The 14962-nt window shown below is 49.5% G+C and overlaps 1 protein-coding gene across 1 annotated transcript in view; it reads right to left on the bottom strand.

The window, feature by feature from the left end:
- Window positions 1-11647: 11647 nt before the first annotated feature.
- Window positions 11648-14962, bottom strand: part of GYG2 (glycogenin 2) — a 29033-nt gene continuing 25718 nt past the window's right edge. The window contains exon 9 of the mRNA XM_065901017.1: window positions 11648-11803. Coding sequence (XP_065757089.1) covers window positions 11648-11803 — 156 coding nt within the window. The remainder of the gene's footprint in view (window positions 11804-14962) is intronic.

The raw sequence follows: 14962 nt of genomic DNA, 5'->3' as shown, positions 1-14962 counted from the left end.
TGAGAACCTGTTGTATATCACAGGGAGCTCCACTCAGTGCTCTCTGGTGACCTAAATGGGAAGGAAATCCAAAAAAGAGTGGATATATGTATACGTATAACTGATTCACTTTGCTGTACAGCAGAAACTAACACAACACTGTAAAGCAGCTATACTCCAATAAAAATTAATTTTTTAAAAAAATCATTCATTACTAAGACCTGTTCAAGGGCAAGCATAGTGGCCAGGCTTAGATCCCAAAATGGCTCAGGCCAAAAATGGCTTCTCTTATGTCAACAAAGCCATGCCGGGTTCCTTCTTACCTGCTTATGCAACCTCCCCCAAATAGTACTTCTCGCGGCAGCAGCTCCCTGGCCCCCACCCCTCTTTGCCATTCCAAAACCCTCAGGACAGCCTGTATTTTGTTTGGGTACTTGGCCCAAGTGTCCCCAGGGCTCCTGTTCTGCACAGTTTGGGGGAATCTTGACTGCCTCCAATGCAGAATTTCTTCAACGGATCAAATCTGGTCTCCACCCTTGCCAAACTCCATGCAAAGCTACTCCTGGGCTCCTGGCTTCCTGCCCCTCCCTCCAGGCCTCAATCGGTGTGGTATTTCCCCAGAAGTCCTCCACTGATAAAAGCGCCCGTAGAATCATCAATAACCCAGGACAAAGAGTGAAGCCATAAACAACACCCAGGAATGAATCCAGCTAAAGTCATCACCCCGTCAAAAACAAGCCAACAAAATCTACCCATGAAAAGGCAAAGGTCTCTGCTCCAAACAGAATCTCCAGCCCCATTTCTGTAAATGCCAACACCCCGTTACGCCCCAGGCTTTTGGTTAACACGGATTTCCAATCCCCATCTGGTAAACACTGACCACCAGGCAAACTCCCACCGGCCCGCAGACGCACACACAGAAAGCCGGCTGAGGGGCCAACGAGGCTAACACATTTAAACGCCTCTCCCCTTGGCCATAGAGTAGAAGTCTGGCATCCTGGACCCTCGTGAGCCTGTATTCACATCCTGGTGGCCAGCCTGCAGGAGGAAGACCGGGGGCGGGGGGGGGGGCGGTGCTCACCGTGCCCAGCCCCGGCCAGGATTAATCAGCTCCTTCCTGGCCCCAGTCTCCTGGGAGTGCCCGCCCCGAGAAAGCCACCCAGGAAAACCTGTTTAGCAGAGCAATTCCCCGGAGGCCCCAGGACTTTAAGCGGATTAGGGAGGGAGGGGCGCCACACCCCGGATCTCGTGGGCGGGCCCAGGACACGGAGCGCTCGCGGCCAAGTCCTGCGCTCCGGGCTGCGCTCGGCCAGGGGACCCACGGCGCACACGGGACGCGCCGCGCCCACCCCCAGGTGCGCGGGACCCTGCGCCCCGGTGCCTACTGGATCCTGGGGCTGGGGGCACGGGAGTCACCAAAAGGCAGCTGGAGGCCGGCTCTCTGGCCTGTACACCCGCGGGACGAAAGCGCTTGGGGACAGGCGGGCAGTGCGCCCCACAAAACGGTTGGCTGGGGGTGGCGAGGAGACCGGAAGGGAAAGGAACAAGAGAGGGCGGGCCGCGAAGAGGAAGGGGACCTGGCGAGCCACGCCCCGGCAGAGAGCGGCCCCGCCCCGCCCCGCCCCTCCCCCCGCTCTCCATACACTTCCGGTCCAACCCCCAGGTCCCCGCCCCTCCCCTCCCCCGCTCTTCATACACTTCCGGTCCAAACCCAGGTCCCCGCCCCTCCCCTCCCTCGCTCTCCATACACTTCCGGTCCAACCCCCAGGTCCTCTCCCCTCCCCTTCCCCCTCCCCTCGCTCTCCATACACTTCCGGTCCAACCCCCAGGTCCCCGCCCCCCCGGCGCGGCCTTGTCCCCTCCCACACTCACTAGGGCGCCACCCACTAGGCTCCCTCCTCCTGGCGGCCCCCCAGCGCGACCACCTCCTCCTTCCTGTATTCTCTTGCCACGCCCCCCCCACATCCATCCCGAGCGCCGGCGTGTCCCCTCCACCCCAAAACGAAGATGCACCCCCTCCTGCACTGGGACAGCCCCCCCACCTCCCCCGGAAGGGTGGCGGTGTTCCCCAAACCCTCCAGGATACGCGCCGTCCGCCCCTGGGCCCCCCCTCCCCTCTCCAGCTGTCCGGCCGCGACCCGTCCCCGGAGCGCAGCGGAGACGCGGGAAAGGCGCGCCCGTCCTGCAGTGAGAATTTACTTACACAGCGATGGGAAGGTGGAGGCCTGCATGCATTCAGTGAAATAAACCGAATTTGGGCCGACCAGGACCTTCCAAACCAAAATCTAGCGCGTTCAACTTTCCTGCGGCGCGTGGGATTAGCCAGTCTTTGGGACCAAAGGATTCAAAAGCTGGAGGCCGTCCTTTGTTAAATCCTAATATAGTGGAAAAATACACACACCTTCCCAGCAACCTGGTTTGAAAGGCCGACTTTTCATTCCAAGGGAGAGACGTTTATTTCTGCGTTTTTTGTTTTTTTCTTTTCTGTCCAGGGATTCTTTGGCGGCTCTACTCACTGTGTGTTTGTTTCTGAGGACTTGAGAATTCAAAGCAGCGAATGCGTTTAAACCGAATATCCTACTGACAATGGCAGATGATCTTGGTATTGGGGACCTTGGTTGCTATGGGAACGACACACTGAGGAATCTATTCCTACGCTGATGGATCATTTGGGTTCTTTCCACTTTCTCACTCTGAGCAATAATGCTGCTACGAACCTTCCTGTACAAATCTTTGTGTGGACACAGCTTGTTTCATGTCTCTTGGGTAGAAACCAGGAGTACAATGGCTGGTCCTAGGGTCCCAATATCTTGTTTTACATCAAGGAAACCCTTCCGTTGGAACATCATCTCCTAGCTTTTGACCAAAGCAAGCAACAATTTAGATCCAAGTCGACCCCTCTGTGGCCAGTGGGTTTGGACTGACCTTGAAAACCGCCAAGACGTTGGGTCTGACTGCCCAGCACCACCTGTAGAAAGAGCCTCTGTGATTTTGTCTGTAGTTTGTCTCTTTCTACCCCAAATGCAGGCACATTGGGAGCAGGGTCCGGGGGGGGCGCCCTATAGCCAGCAAGGAGGTTCTCTTAATTTTTGGTATTTTTTTGGCCGCACAGTGCAGCTTGTGGGGTCTTAGTTCCCCGACCAGGGATCGAACCTGTGTCCCCTGCAGTGAAAGCACAGAGTCCTAGCCACTGGACCGCCAGGGAAGTCCTGGGGTTGTCTTCATTTAAGTCATTGATTCGTTGAGGAAAGCACTGAGGCCACTGGCCACAGGCGTTGCTGCATGCCTCGTCCAGCTGTGGGGCTAGACCCCAAGAGCATCGTCTGCTAGGTGTGTTGGCATTCTTCCACAACCTACTGACTCGCTGGGTCCTCCATCCACCACCAGCCCCACCAGCCCGCCTGCAAGCAGGGCACACCCTATCTAGGCATTCTACCAACACAAGCTCATAAGGTGACAGGTGTACAACTCACCTGGTTTAGAGAAACTACCTTTGGTTTCAAGGCAGGAGGACGCCACGCCCAGTACACCATCCTTAACTTCACCTCTCAGTGATTTGCTATGAAATCCTTCACCCTTCCAGCGTAAGCCATTCTCCTGTAGTAAGTCAGTCCCATCTAATTCTTTCTGGCAACCAGGTATGTATCAGAAATACATACCAAACACGCTGGAAGACTTTTTCGTTCCAAATCCGGGGGTCGAGATCAGCAGTGCTTTTTCGTGAGGGGCCACACGGGACTCTGGTAGGCTGCATGGACCATATAAGGTCCGCCTTACGTATCCTTCTTTTTGTTCTGTTTATCTTGTCCAACTCTTGAGAAAAACGTGAAAACCATTCTTCGCTCCAGAGGGACTTACAAGAATAGACCCTGGGTCAGATTTGGCCGTCAATTGCTGACCTTTGTCCTAAATCATCAGACAATGAGGCATCCCTCACGGAGGGAGCACAGCTGGAGGATTCCGTGGCGACGTGGGTCCACAGGTATCCTCTTTGGCTGTGGTTAAACACTTCGCGCTTTCGTCTGCAGGCGAGGGTAGGGTTTGAGAGCCTGGTGACTCAATTTGGGTTTGGGATAGCGACACAGGCTCTCCCTCCTTGCCTAGAAGTGAGGTGATGCTGGACGTGACCCCTATAGCCCGCAAATGGTCAGGGGGACAGAGGTCCGGACAGGAGACCGAGCCCCGAGACCCCCAGCTCTCTGGCCACCCCCGCCGTGCTTCGGCGTAGCTGTGTGATCACTCATGCATCCCGCCCGTCTCTGGGCCTCACCTTTTTTTTTTTTGCGGTACGCGGGCCTCTCACTGTTGTGGCTTCTCCCGTTGCGGAGCACAGGCTCCGGACGCGCAGGCTCAGCGGCCGTGGCTCGCAGGCCCAGCCGCTCCGCGGCATGCGGGATCCTCTCGGACCAGGGCGCGAGCCCGCGTCCCCTGCGTCGGCAGGCGGACTCTCAACCACTGCGCCACCAGGGAAGCCCGAGCAAGGGTCTGCCTGAGCCCCTTGGAAAGCTCACTCGCTCTCAGAGCCCTTGCTGCTCCGTCCACGGGCAGGGCAGTGCGGCGCCGTGCACGGGCTGTTTCTGACCCCCCGTTACTGGCCGGCTTGCACGTTTGTCTTCCTGCCCCGTCTCCTCCGCCTCTGGGGGCCAAGAATGTCACCTGCCTTCTCAGGAAACAAGGGATGTTGCAGCCCTCAGCCTCTGCAGTGGCCCCCGACGGTGGGGATTCAGGGTGGAGAACAACAAGATGCTGGCCTTAGAGACTTAAGGTGCACATCAGAGGGATGCTTTCCCTGAGCCCAGACTCTTGCATCGCCCCCCACACAGAAAAGCGCTACATTCACACTTGAGATTCTGTTTTTCTTCAATTAGCAGTCATCTTTTCATGTTCAGCTATCTGGGATTATTCTTGTTTTTTTAATCTCCTGTCTATCCAGGCTCCTCCCGGACCTCTTGGGAACAGTCCTTCAGAGCGATCTGAGAACCTGTGTCCAGGGCTTCCGTCCTCACAAAGTCCACTGAATAAAGCATAATTCTCACCTTTTAGGTTGTGCTTTTTTTTCCCCATCCATACCTCTAAAGGAAAGCTTTGCAGGGGTGTGAGTACGCTCTGCGGGGTCTGGGGAACCCACTCAAATGTCCAAACTAGGGAAATTTCACAGAGCTTTGGCAGCCTGTTAAAACACGCAGTGGAGGATTCAGCAGACGGTGTTGACACAATTGGATTTTCAAAATATGCGAAAGGACAAGTTTAGCTCCTTATCACACCGTGCACAGAAATGAGCTCAAAATGCAGCACAGACCCACACAGAAGAGACAAATCGACAAAACTTTCCAAAGAAAACTTAGGAGAGGATCTTTGTCCTCTTAGGTTAGGAAGGAATTTTCTAGATAAGGCAGCAAAAGCCTGATCTGTCAGGGTCGGGGGGGGATTAGAGTTTATCAAATTTCAAAGCACTCATTAAGAAAATGAAAAGATATACTGCAGACTGGGAGAAAATATGCGCAAACGAATGCAAGTCAATAATAAGACAAATGAGAAAAAGAAAAAAAGAGTGGATATATGTATATGTACAACTGATTCACTTTGCTGTACACCTGAAACTAACACAACATTGTAAATCAACTATAGTCCAATAAAATTTTTTAAAAAATAAGACAAATGATCTAATAAATGGGCAAATGATGTCAACAGATATTTTACTAAAGATGACAGGAAGGGACAATACGCACATGAAAAGATGCTCAACATCGTTACTTATTAGAGAACTACAAATCGGAACCACAGTGAGATACCACTTCATGCCCATTTGGATGGTTAGAATAAAAAAAAAAAAATGACAAGTGTTGATGAGGATATGGAGAAATCAGAACCCTCATCCACTGGGTTTTTTTTTTTTTCCAGGGTGGTTAAAAATATGAGTTTGGAAGCAAGCAGTCTTGGGTGCAAATTTCTCGTTCTGTTTCTTCATCATGATGTCTTTGGGTTCATCCCTGAAACTCAAGTTCAGTTGATGCCACTATAGCATGAGATGTATACAGCTGTCTCTTTTCTTTGTATAAACTTTCTTACATTGAGATAATTATAGATTCACGTGCAGTTGTAGGAAATAACACCAGAGCTTCTATGTGCCCTTTACCCATTTCCCCTCAACCATACAGCTCTAGTAATACAGTAACCATGGTAACCAGAATACGGGCATGGATGCAATCCATCCATCTTGCTCAGATTTCCTCAATTTTGCTTGTGAGGACACAGGGAGAAGACGGCCATCTACACGCCCAACAGAGACACGTCAGGAGGAACCAACCCTACCCACGCCTGGATCTCGGACTTCCAGCCTCCAGGACAGGGGGAAATAAATGTCTATTGTTTGAGGGACCCGGTCTGGGGTGCTTTGTTATTGCAGCTCAGGAAGACCCACCCAAGCGTTCTAAGGGTCCTCTATCAAGCTGTATCATTTTGCCTATGGATGTCCAGTGGTCTCGGTATCATTTGTTGAAAAGACCATCCTTTCTCTAAGGCATTGCCTTTGCACTTGGTCAAACCCTTACGGGAAATAGTAGGTGCCCGTGCCCAGGGTATTGGAAGATGAAATAATCAGGGACATCAAATGCTTGGTACACATCTGGTCCCCAATACTGGGTGCTTTCTCTACTGGTCTTGGCCCACTACTGAAACCTGGAAGGTCTATAAAAGCTTTTCTGGAGGAGGACACAGTCTTGATGAAGAGCTGAGATCTAGACAGGCTGACAGAGAGTGTGTGTATTAGTTTCCTGGGGTGGTTGCAATAGCTGACCACAAACCAGAGGCTTTAAACACTATAAGTCCATCCTCCCCCATCCCGGAGACCAGATGTCTGAGGTCAAGGTGTCCCAGGGCCGCGCTCCCTCCAGAGGCTCCAGGGGAGGGTCCTTCCTGCCTCTTCCAGCTTCTGGGGGCTCCAGGCGTCCCTGGGCTTGTGGCCGCGTGCCTCCCGTCTCTGCCTGTCTTCCCGGGGCTTCTCTTCTGTGTCTGTGTCTCTCCTCTTCTGTCTCTTAGAAGGACACCTACCAGAGCAGATTGCTTTGAAAAGGAAGCAGTATAAGGGTTTCTTCCCAACTTGTTTTCCTACTGTCTTTTCCCAAACTGCCAAGGTTATATTTTTACAAATCTCTTGTAGAGGTTCCTGGTTCCTTGAACAGTAAATAATCGAAAAATAGTTCTTGGATGACTTAGTAAAGGACTCATTCCAAGAACTTACAGGAAAAGGCAGGGGGTAAAAAAAAGTCCTTGAGAAACTGCTCTAAAAGGGCATGTCTTTCAACGTGTCCTACAAAGCACTTGGCCAGAGAAATATTTTTGTGCGTTTTGTTGATACCAAGGAGTGGCCGTCTAGAAAAGTTATTTCGCATAACAAGCAGCAACAAGCCGGCAGAGTTAACTAACCCCACCAGGAAATCCGTGCATGTATCACGCAGACTGGGGGTGTCAAGCCCAAACATGGTGGGGGACCCACCAGAGACCAATGCATGTGATTTGTTTTTTCTTTCTTCCCCAGCTCTATTATCATTGACATGCAAACATGGTGTGAGTTGAAGGTTGCAACATAATGATTTCATATATTTATTTACTTTTGAAATTCTGTGATCCATTTATTTATTTTTAGGCCACACTACATGGCATGTGGGACCCTAGTTCCCTGACCAGGGATCCAACCTGCGCCCCCTGCGTTGGAAGCTCGGGGTCTTCACCACTGGACCAGCAGGGAAGTCCTGATTTCATGGGTTTTTTTTTTTGCGGTACCCGGGCCTCTCACTGTTGTGGCCTCTCCCATTGCAGAGCACAGGCTCCGGACGCGCAGGCTCAGCGGCCATGGCTCACGGGCCCAGCCGCTCTGCGGCATGTGGGATCTTCCCGGACCGGGGAACGAACCCACGACCCCTGCATCGGCAGGCAGACTCTCAACCACTGCGCCACCAGGGAAGCCCTGATTTCATGTTTATAAATCTTGCCAAACGGTCACCACCAAGCATGAGCTCACACCTCCACCAGGTCACATAGTTGCCCTTTCTTTTTGGTGATGAGAACTTTTAAGATCTACTCTCCTAGCGACTTCCGAGTTCGTAATACAGTACCGTCAGCTTTCATCACCGTGCTGTGCACTAGCCCATCCTGTTCCGTGTTCTGAATGTCTGTCCCCATCCCCAAGCTGTGTGAGTGTCTACGTGACATCAAGTCCCATCTCTCTCTCCCCCATTAGCGGTTTGTTCTGGCGACAGTCCAGTTCTAGGTTGTTTTTCTTTTTTAACTTTTAAAAAAATTTAATTGGCATATAGTTGATTTACAATGTTGTGTCAGTTTCTGCTATACAGCAAAGTGAAGCAGTTATATGTATACATACGCCACCTCTTTTCGCGATTTCCTTCCCATTTTTTCCCCTTTTATAAATCATACAATTTGCTTATTATAGTAAACTTGCTGACTCTCTCTGCTTATTATCTTGGTTAACAATCGGTGCTGTCTACAGACTGTCATACAGAGCGAAGTAAGTCAGAGAAAAACAAATATCGTATGCTAACACATATATGTGGAACCTAGAAAAATGGTACAGATGAACCGGTTTGCAGGGCAGAAAGAGAGACACAGATGTAGAGAAGAAACGTACGGACACCAAGGGGGGAAAGCGGGGGGTGGGTGGGTGGTGGTGGTGGGATGAATTGGGAGATTGGGATTGACATGTAGACACTAATATGTATAAAACAGATAAGAACATGCTGTATAAAATAAATAAATTTCAAAAAAAAAACAACAACAAACAAACCCCGAACAACAAAAAATATTAAGACAGTAGTGGTATATAAGACATTACCGGGCTTCCCTGGTGGCGCAGTGGTTGGGAGTCCGCCTGCCGATGCAGGGGACACGGGTTCGTGCCCCGGTCCGGGAAGATCCCACGTGCCGCGGAGCGGCTGGGCCCGTGAGCCATGGCCGCTGAGCCTGGGCGTCCGGAGCCTGTGCTCCGCAGCGGGAGAGGCCACGACAGTGAGAGGCCCGCGTACCGCAAAAAAAAAAAAAAAAAAAAAAAGAAAAAGAAAAAGACATTACCTTAAGGCACTAAGGTCAAAATGGCATGGTACTCTAAAAGGGCAGAGACCTATGAAATCGGGAAGGAGAATTGGTCTACTTTTCCTAATTCAGGGGTGGTGGCTAAAAGAAACCCTATTTTAGTTCAAGTTGTTTGCAGTTCCACACCGACACTCATCAGCATTAGGGTAACTCCTGTGCGTTCAAGCGCCAGGATTTGACCAAGTGACCTTGAATAACAAAAATACTTGCTGTGTTCCTGTAAAGCTACACACCTTAATCCAGCTGGCCAGGTCAATACATCTGGAAATGCTTTTTCTTCACCTGCCATTTCATCCTGCCCCAAAATAACTGGATAATATTTCTAGAACAATTAAATGTTCTTTTTTTTAAAAAAAACTCCTATGTACCAAAATATTAGTGATAGTATAGGTCAAATCACATCTCTCAAGGATTCAACTTATGCTAATTCTGCAGTCCTGACATTACACAGCCCGAATTCTGGCATTGGCATTCTTCAGGAAATAACCTCGTATTATACCTCTCGGATGGATATTACTTAGACGTCGTTAAAATGTTCTTACAGGTTCTTGTACGTTCTCATGTATTGATTTAGCACGTGTCAGAGTGCCCGCCATTTGGAGAGAACTCAAAAAACCATGTGATGGGTGGATAGATGGATGATGGATGGATGGATGGATGAAAGGATGGACAGATGATGGATGGATAGAGGGATGACGGATGGATGGTGGATGGATGGATGGATGGGTGAGATGGACGAGTCAATGCTAGGAGAGTAGGCAGCATGCCTGGAGAGAACTTATGAGATTTCCAAAGGTAAGAAGTAAACAGTTCTACTCATTTTACTGCTACCATCAATTCTGAAAAAACCCATTTGGTTATTTACGTTTATGGCAGGACAAAGGCGTCCCATTCCCGTGTTATTCCAATGGCTCAGAACACACCCCAACACACATCAGAAGGAGACCCCACTGCTGTCTTAAAATTTTAATTGCAGTGTGCTAGCCTTTATCCAAACGTGAGGACTGACCCTAGGACGCACGGCAGAAGTCCATTTTAAGCGTACACTTTAAGCCAATGAGCGATCGACCATAGGCACTGGGAGAATCCTCTTCTCCAGAGAAGCTGGACCGGACTCAGATGTTCATCTCCTGGAACCCTCCTCTCACGGATGCCAGACTCAGGCTCCCGTTTCTTCTAGTCCAACCCTATGGCTCAGAGCACAGACGTTCCTTCCCCAACACAAAGTTACGGGATAACTCTAATGGTTGGTGATCACCCCATGCAACCCACCCAAGGACTATGTCCCTATGGCTATTTCCAAGTAGCCCCTGAAGCTATCTGTGTGAAACCAACCAAGACTACCGATCATTCACCCATAGATAAAAAGAAACAACCCCTCCACAGCTCACACCTCACACAAGTGAACGCCACAACGAAGCCCAGAAGTCCGCCCGGATCTCAGACGGATGTGAACACAGCCCTCTCAAGCTTCCTCCAAACCCGTGTCTAATGAACTCGTGCTTTTCAACTCTACATGTGTGATGAACCATTCGGACGTTTAAAAACTACATTTCCTTCTCTTCAGTACAGCGACTGACATCCAGCTTTAATTACCCTACGGTGGCAGCCAGCAATGACCCTGGGAGAAGCTCCAACATACCGCCTTCACGTCCGGATGCTTCTGGAGGTGAGGCTTTCTCCTGGAATGAAGTGTCTAGTGTCGTCAAACGGAGAACTGTCCCAAAAGAACCGAGTTGACACGGCTTGGAGGGCCCAGTGACTCCATACTGTGAAGTGAGGTATTGTAACCCAGCAAAGGGCGGCCTGGTGTCCTGGGCCGCATACAGGTTTGCCTCGAAACAGCCTCAACCAGATCCAGCTACCGTGAGCGCATGGCCACCAGACACCCCTCAGCGTAAACCCTTGGTTCTTCTACACCAGTAGGTCATGGAAGCGGTCACCTCTCCCAAGCCAGCTGGAATCTTCCTTCCAAATATCTCTGACACATCTCCATGGGGCATCTGTCAATGCACTTGGAAGTCCTCTTGGGTACTTTTGCCGAAGAGGAACCACAGCTGTGGTGTTTCTCAGCCATGCTGTGCCTTGGAGTCACACTCAAGGCATCCGAACGTTTGCTTCGTCTTCACAGAAAGGACTTTTCACTCTGCAAAGTCTCAAGGCACTGAATAAAGGTTCCCAGGGCACTCAATAGCTCTCCTCGTGTTACGGGCACTGGGACAGAAACTTTGCAGTGACATCTAACCCTACGTAGGACGGACACGGCAGGACCTGCCCAGGACAGAATCCTGAGTTCCTTCAAGCAAGACCAGAGACCCAGGGTTGACCAGAAGGTTATTCCTGTTCCCTTTTGCCGACAAGGTGCAACCTCCTGGGGAATCCCCAGGAGGCACGGGTAGCTGGGGTCACACAGGCCTTTGAGCTGGGTTTTGGATGGACCATGTGACTGACATGAGGCACTCAAGCTGGTCAACCATAAAGAGAGGCACATCGTGGAAGAGTCTTTCCCTCGGAAAGGACTCGAGATGTTCATGGAACAGGGCCACCCAACGCCACGGCACCATCACTGCAGGAAGCGGTCCAGCTTCTCCTGAATCCGGACAAACGCATCCTTCCCCAGGTAATCGATGCATCCCTCCTCCCACTTCCTCCGCTCCTCATCGGGACTCAGTGCCTTTTCTTCGATGGAAATCTCGGAGACGGAGATGGCCAGGTCCACCTAGGGAAGACAAGCCCACAGGAGACGGTGTTAGAAAAACTGTTGTCAGAGAGTGAAAGGCGGCCCGGGCATCCACCTGGCTGAGCAGTCGGTTCCACAGACAGAAACCTCACCACGTCTCAGGGAGACGGTGCTGACACTTTGCCTCTGAACAAACCACACGCTGAATTTAATACGACCTTCTTACAAGAAGAGGCTTTGTTGGTCTGACTTTTTTGAATTGTATACTCTATCACTGTACTTGTGTCCCCTTGTTCCTAAGACTTGTTTTAATGTCTAGCCACTAAACCCTTTCACACACGCTTATATGATGATCTTGATCTTTCCACCCACCAAAAAAAGGTTCTGTATCTGCTATAATTAAAAGGGATAACCAACAAGGACCTCCTGTAGAGCACAGGGAACCCTGCTCAATATTATATCACAACCTAAATGGGAAAAGAATCTGAAAAAAGAATAGATACCGATCTATGTATAACGGAATCAGTGTGCTGTATACCTGAAACTATCACAACATCGTTAATCAACTACACTCCAAAATAAAATAAAAAGTTAAAAAAAAAAACAAAAAAACGTTCTGTATCCCTGTGTGTAACCAAACTACGCGAAATGAAGAAAAGGTTCAAATTGTGTAAATAAAGCGTATGACATTTTGGACAGCCTGGCAAGACCATTTCAATGCTAATTTAAATCGTTTTTTTTTTTTCTTGCCATGGCAGGGTTTCCATCTTCTTAAAGGATACGTATGAGGAAAATTATAAATACGCAAATGTGTACACACACACACACACACACACACACACCCGACTTTTGGTTGGCACGCAAATAGATCAGCAAAAGGGGGGGTGGGGGGAGGGCAGTGCTGGACACCAGACAGTTACGCTACTGTTTCTATCCGCTAGGCATGCAACACCTTCTCCACCGTTTATCCGCCACGATGCTTTCAAAGAGTTTTTACACACAAGGTTCTGCTTTCTACACTCATCCCCGCACATTTTATTGAAACACTGCCGACGTGTTGCTCAAAGAAACTGCGAGAGTGAACACAAGATCTTTTCCAGGATAACTCAGCACGTTTCCCCGCTAAGAGCGCTTGGATTGGGGCTCCGTGAGTTCCCGGGAATGAAAACTTTCTGGAAAGAGTGGGACACATTCAACTATATCTCAATTAAAAAATAAATTCAAAAGAAGAGAGACCCCAGAGAGCTCCCTCACCCCTTCCTCCATGTGAGGAACCAGCAACAAGACGCCCTCTGTGAGCCAGGAAGTGGGCTCTCACCAGACACCAAGAAATCCATCTCCTATTATTCATAAGCCACCCAGACTACGGTGTTTTTGTTACAGCAGCCTCAACAGACAAAAACACAATCCAAAAAGTCAATACGAATTTTCACCCTACACCCAACTCTCAGCTCTAGAGCTGTATTTGCTCTAAAAGACCAAAAGGTATTCGAGATCATGGTTAGAGAGAAATGAGCCTTCATTAAAAGCATCATCGCAGAGCCTGAAGTTTAAGACCAGAGCATCCGTAAGAGGGAGAGTCAGGAAGAAAGCATCTTTCACTTCCTTCTTCAAGAAGAAATCAACGCATGCTCGATTTGGATTGAAAGGTTCCCCCACCACCACCAAATTTCCCAGCTTTTACGCTCGTCTTTTTAGACAACGTGCATGAACTTCCAAGCTCACTTTGCAGGAAAACACAGCACAGCCCCATAACTTCAATTAACTTTTGCAGAACAGCTTTTGAAGAGAGAACGGGTATGATTATCAGAGCAGAGGACAGGAAAGAGGGTGGACCGACCACCGCGGGCAAACGCAAGACAAACGGGTCTCAGGCGGCAGGAGAAGCAGGCGGACTCTTCTCTCCACAAGCGAGGCTCGAAATGGGGGGAACGCCAGTGCGTGTACACAGCCGGCCCCTGAGTTAGCGCACAGCATCCATCAGGAGAGCTGGACAAGGCAAACAATGAGGACACCACCTCCAAAGCGTCCTGGAGACTGGGGTCCCTGGTGACATCCACAGGGGGCTCCCGGCGTGGCTCCAAGGCTTCCTCAGGTGGGCCACCTTCCACGCTCTCCAGGGGCTGCTAGAAACATAACCGTTCCATCGTTAGTCTGCAGGGGGCTTCACAGCACCGCAGTCTTAACCAAAATGACAGAGAACTCTTTTTTCCTGGGAAAATAAGACCAAACGAATGGGTTGTGCTAAATAAGTAAGTCATTTAGTGTGCTTTGCCACTCTGAACTCCTCCCCAGCTTTTTCTTTCACAAGATGAGATGATGACATTTGTCACGCGATGTAAAGGTTAACTTTTCAAATCAGGAGACTGGGATTGACACATACACACTGCTATATATAAACTAGATAACTAATAAGGACCTACCGTATAGCACAGGGAACTCTACTCAATACTCTGTAATGACATATATGGGGAAAGAATCTAAAAAAGAGCGGATATATGTGTATGTATAACAGATTTGCTTTGCTGTACAGCTGAAACTAACACAGCATCGTAAATCAACTCTAGTAAAAATTTTAAAACAACAACAAAAATACTTTTCAGAGAGGGGCAATTAGTTTAGACCAAATGTCTACGGAAGCACTTGACTAAGATGGTCTGTCGGCGAGATTAAGAGTCTGTCTGGGTTTAATCTTCTGAGGCTGCTTGGGAACAAAAGCCCAGATTCATGTGGGTAAATTTAGGGGGGGCAAAAAGAAAAAAAGGGAAAGCCATAATCCTTGAACAGTGATGTGAAACACGGGTGCAAAGTTGTCCCGAAAACTTAAGAAAAATTAAGGAAGACATATAGGCCGTTTTGATGTTGTATCTTTTTCTTTTCTGAGTCTTCCTAAAGCAAGATATAAGAGAATGACCAAAGGACCAACACAGAACTCAGTGATGGAGGAGGGAAAAAAAAATCTGAATAGACAACCGGTTCTCCTATCCACCTCGAAAATAAAGGGACTCATCACAACACAACGGGAAAACCTTTTAGAAAGGTCACAGGATGGCGAAGAAGCCCATGGGGCATCTCCTCTGGCGGTCGATGGACAGGCATGCAGAGACATGGCCATGCTTGAGGAGTAGAAGTAGGGAATTCACAGGAGGTCCAGTGGTTAAGACCCTGAACTTCCAAGGCAGGGGGCGCAGATTCGAT

The sequence above is a fragment of the Phocoena phocoena genome, chromosome X (genome assembly GCF_963924675.1).
Source record: "Phocoena phocoena chromosome X, mPhoPho1.1, whole genome shotgun sequence".
NCBI classification, from domain to species: Eukaryota; Metazoa; Chordata; class Mammalia; order Artiodactyla; family Phocoenidae; genus Phocoena; species Phocoena phocoena.
The sequence above is the reverse complement of the archived record's forward strand: the minus strand, read 5'-3'. Positions and strand labels throughout refer to the sequence as shown.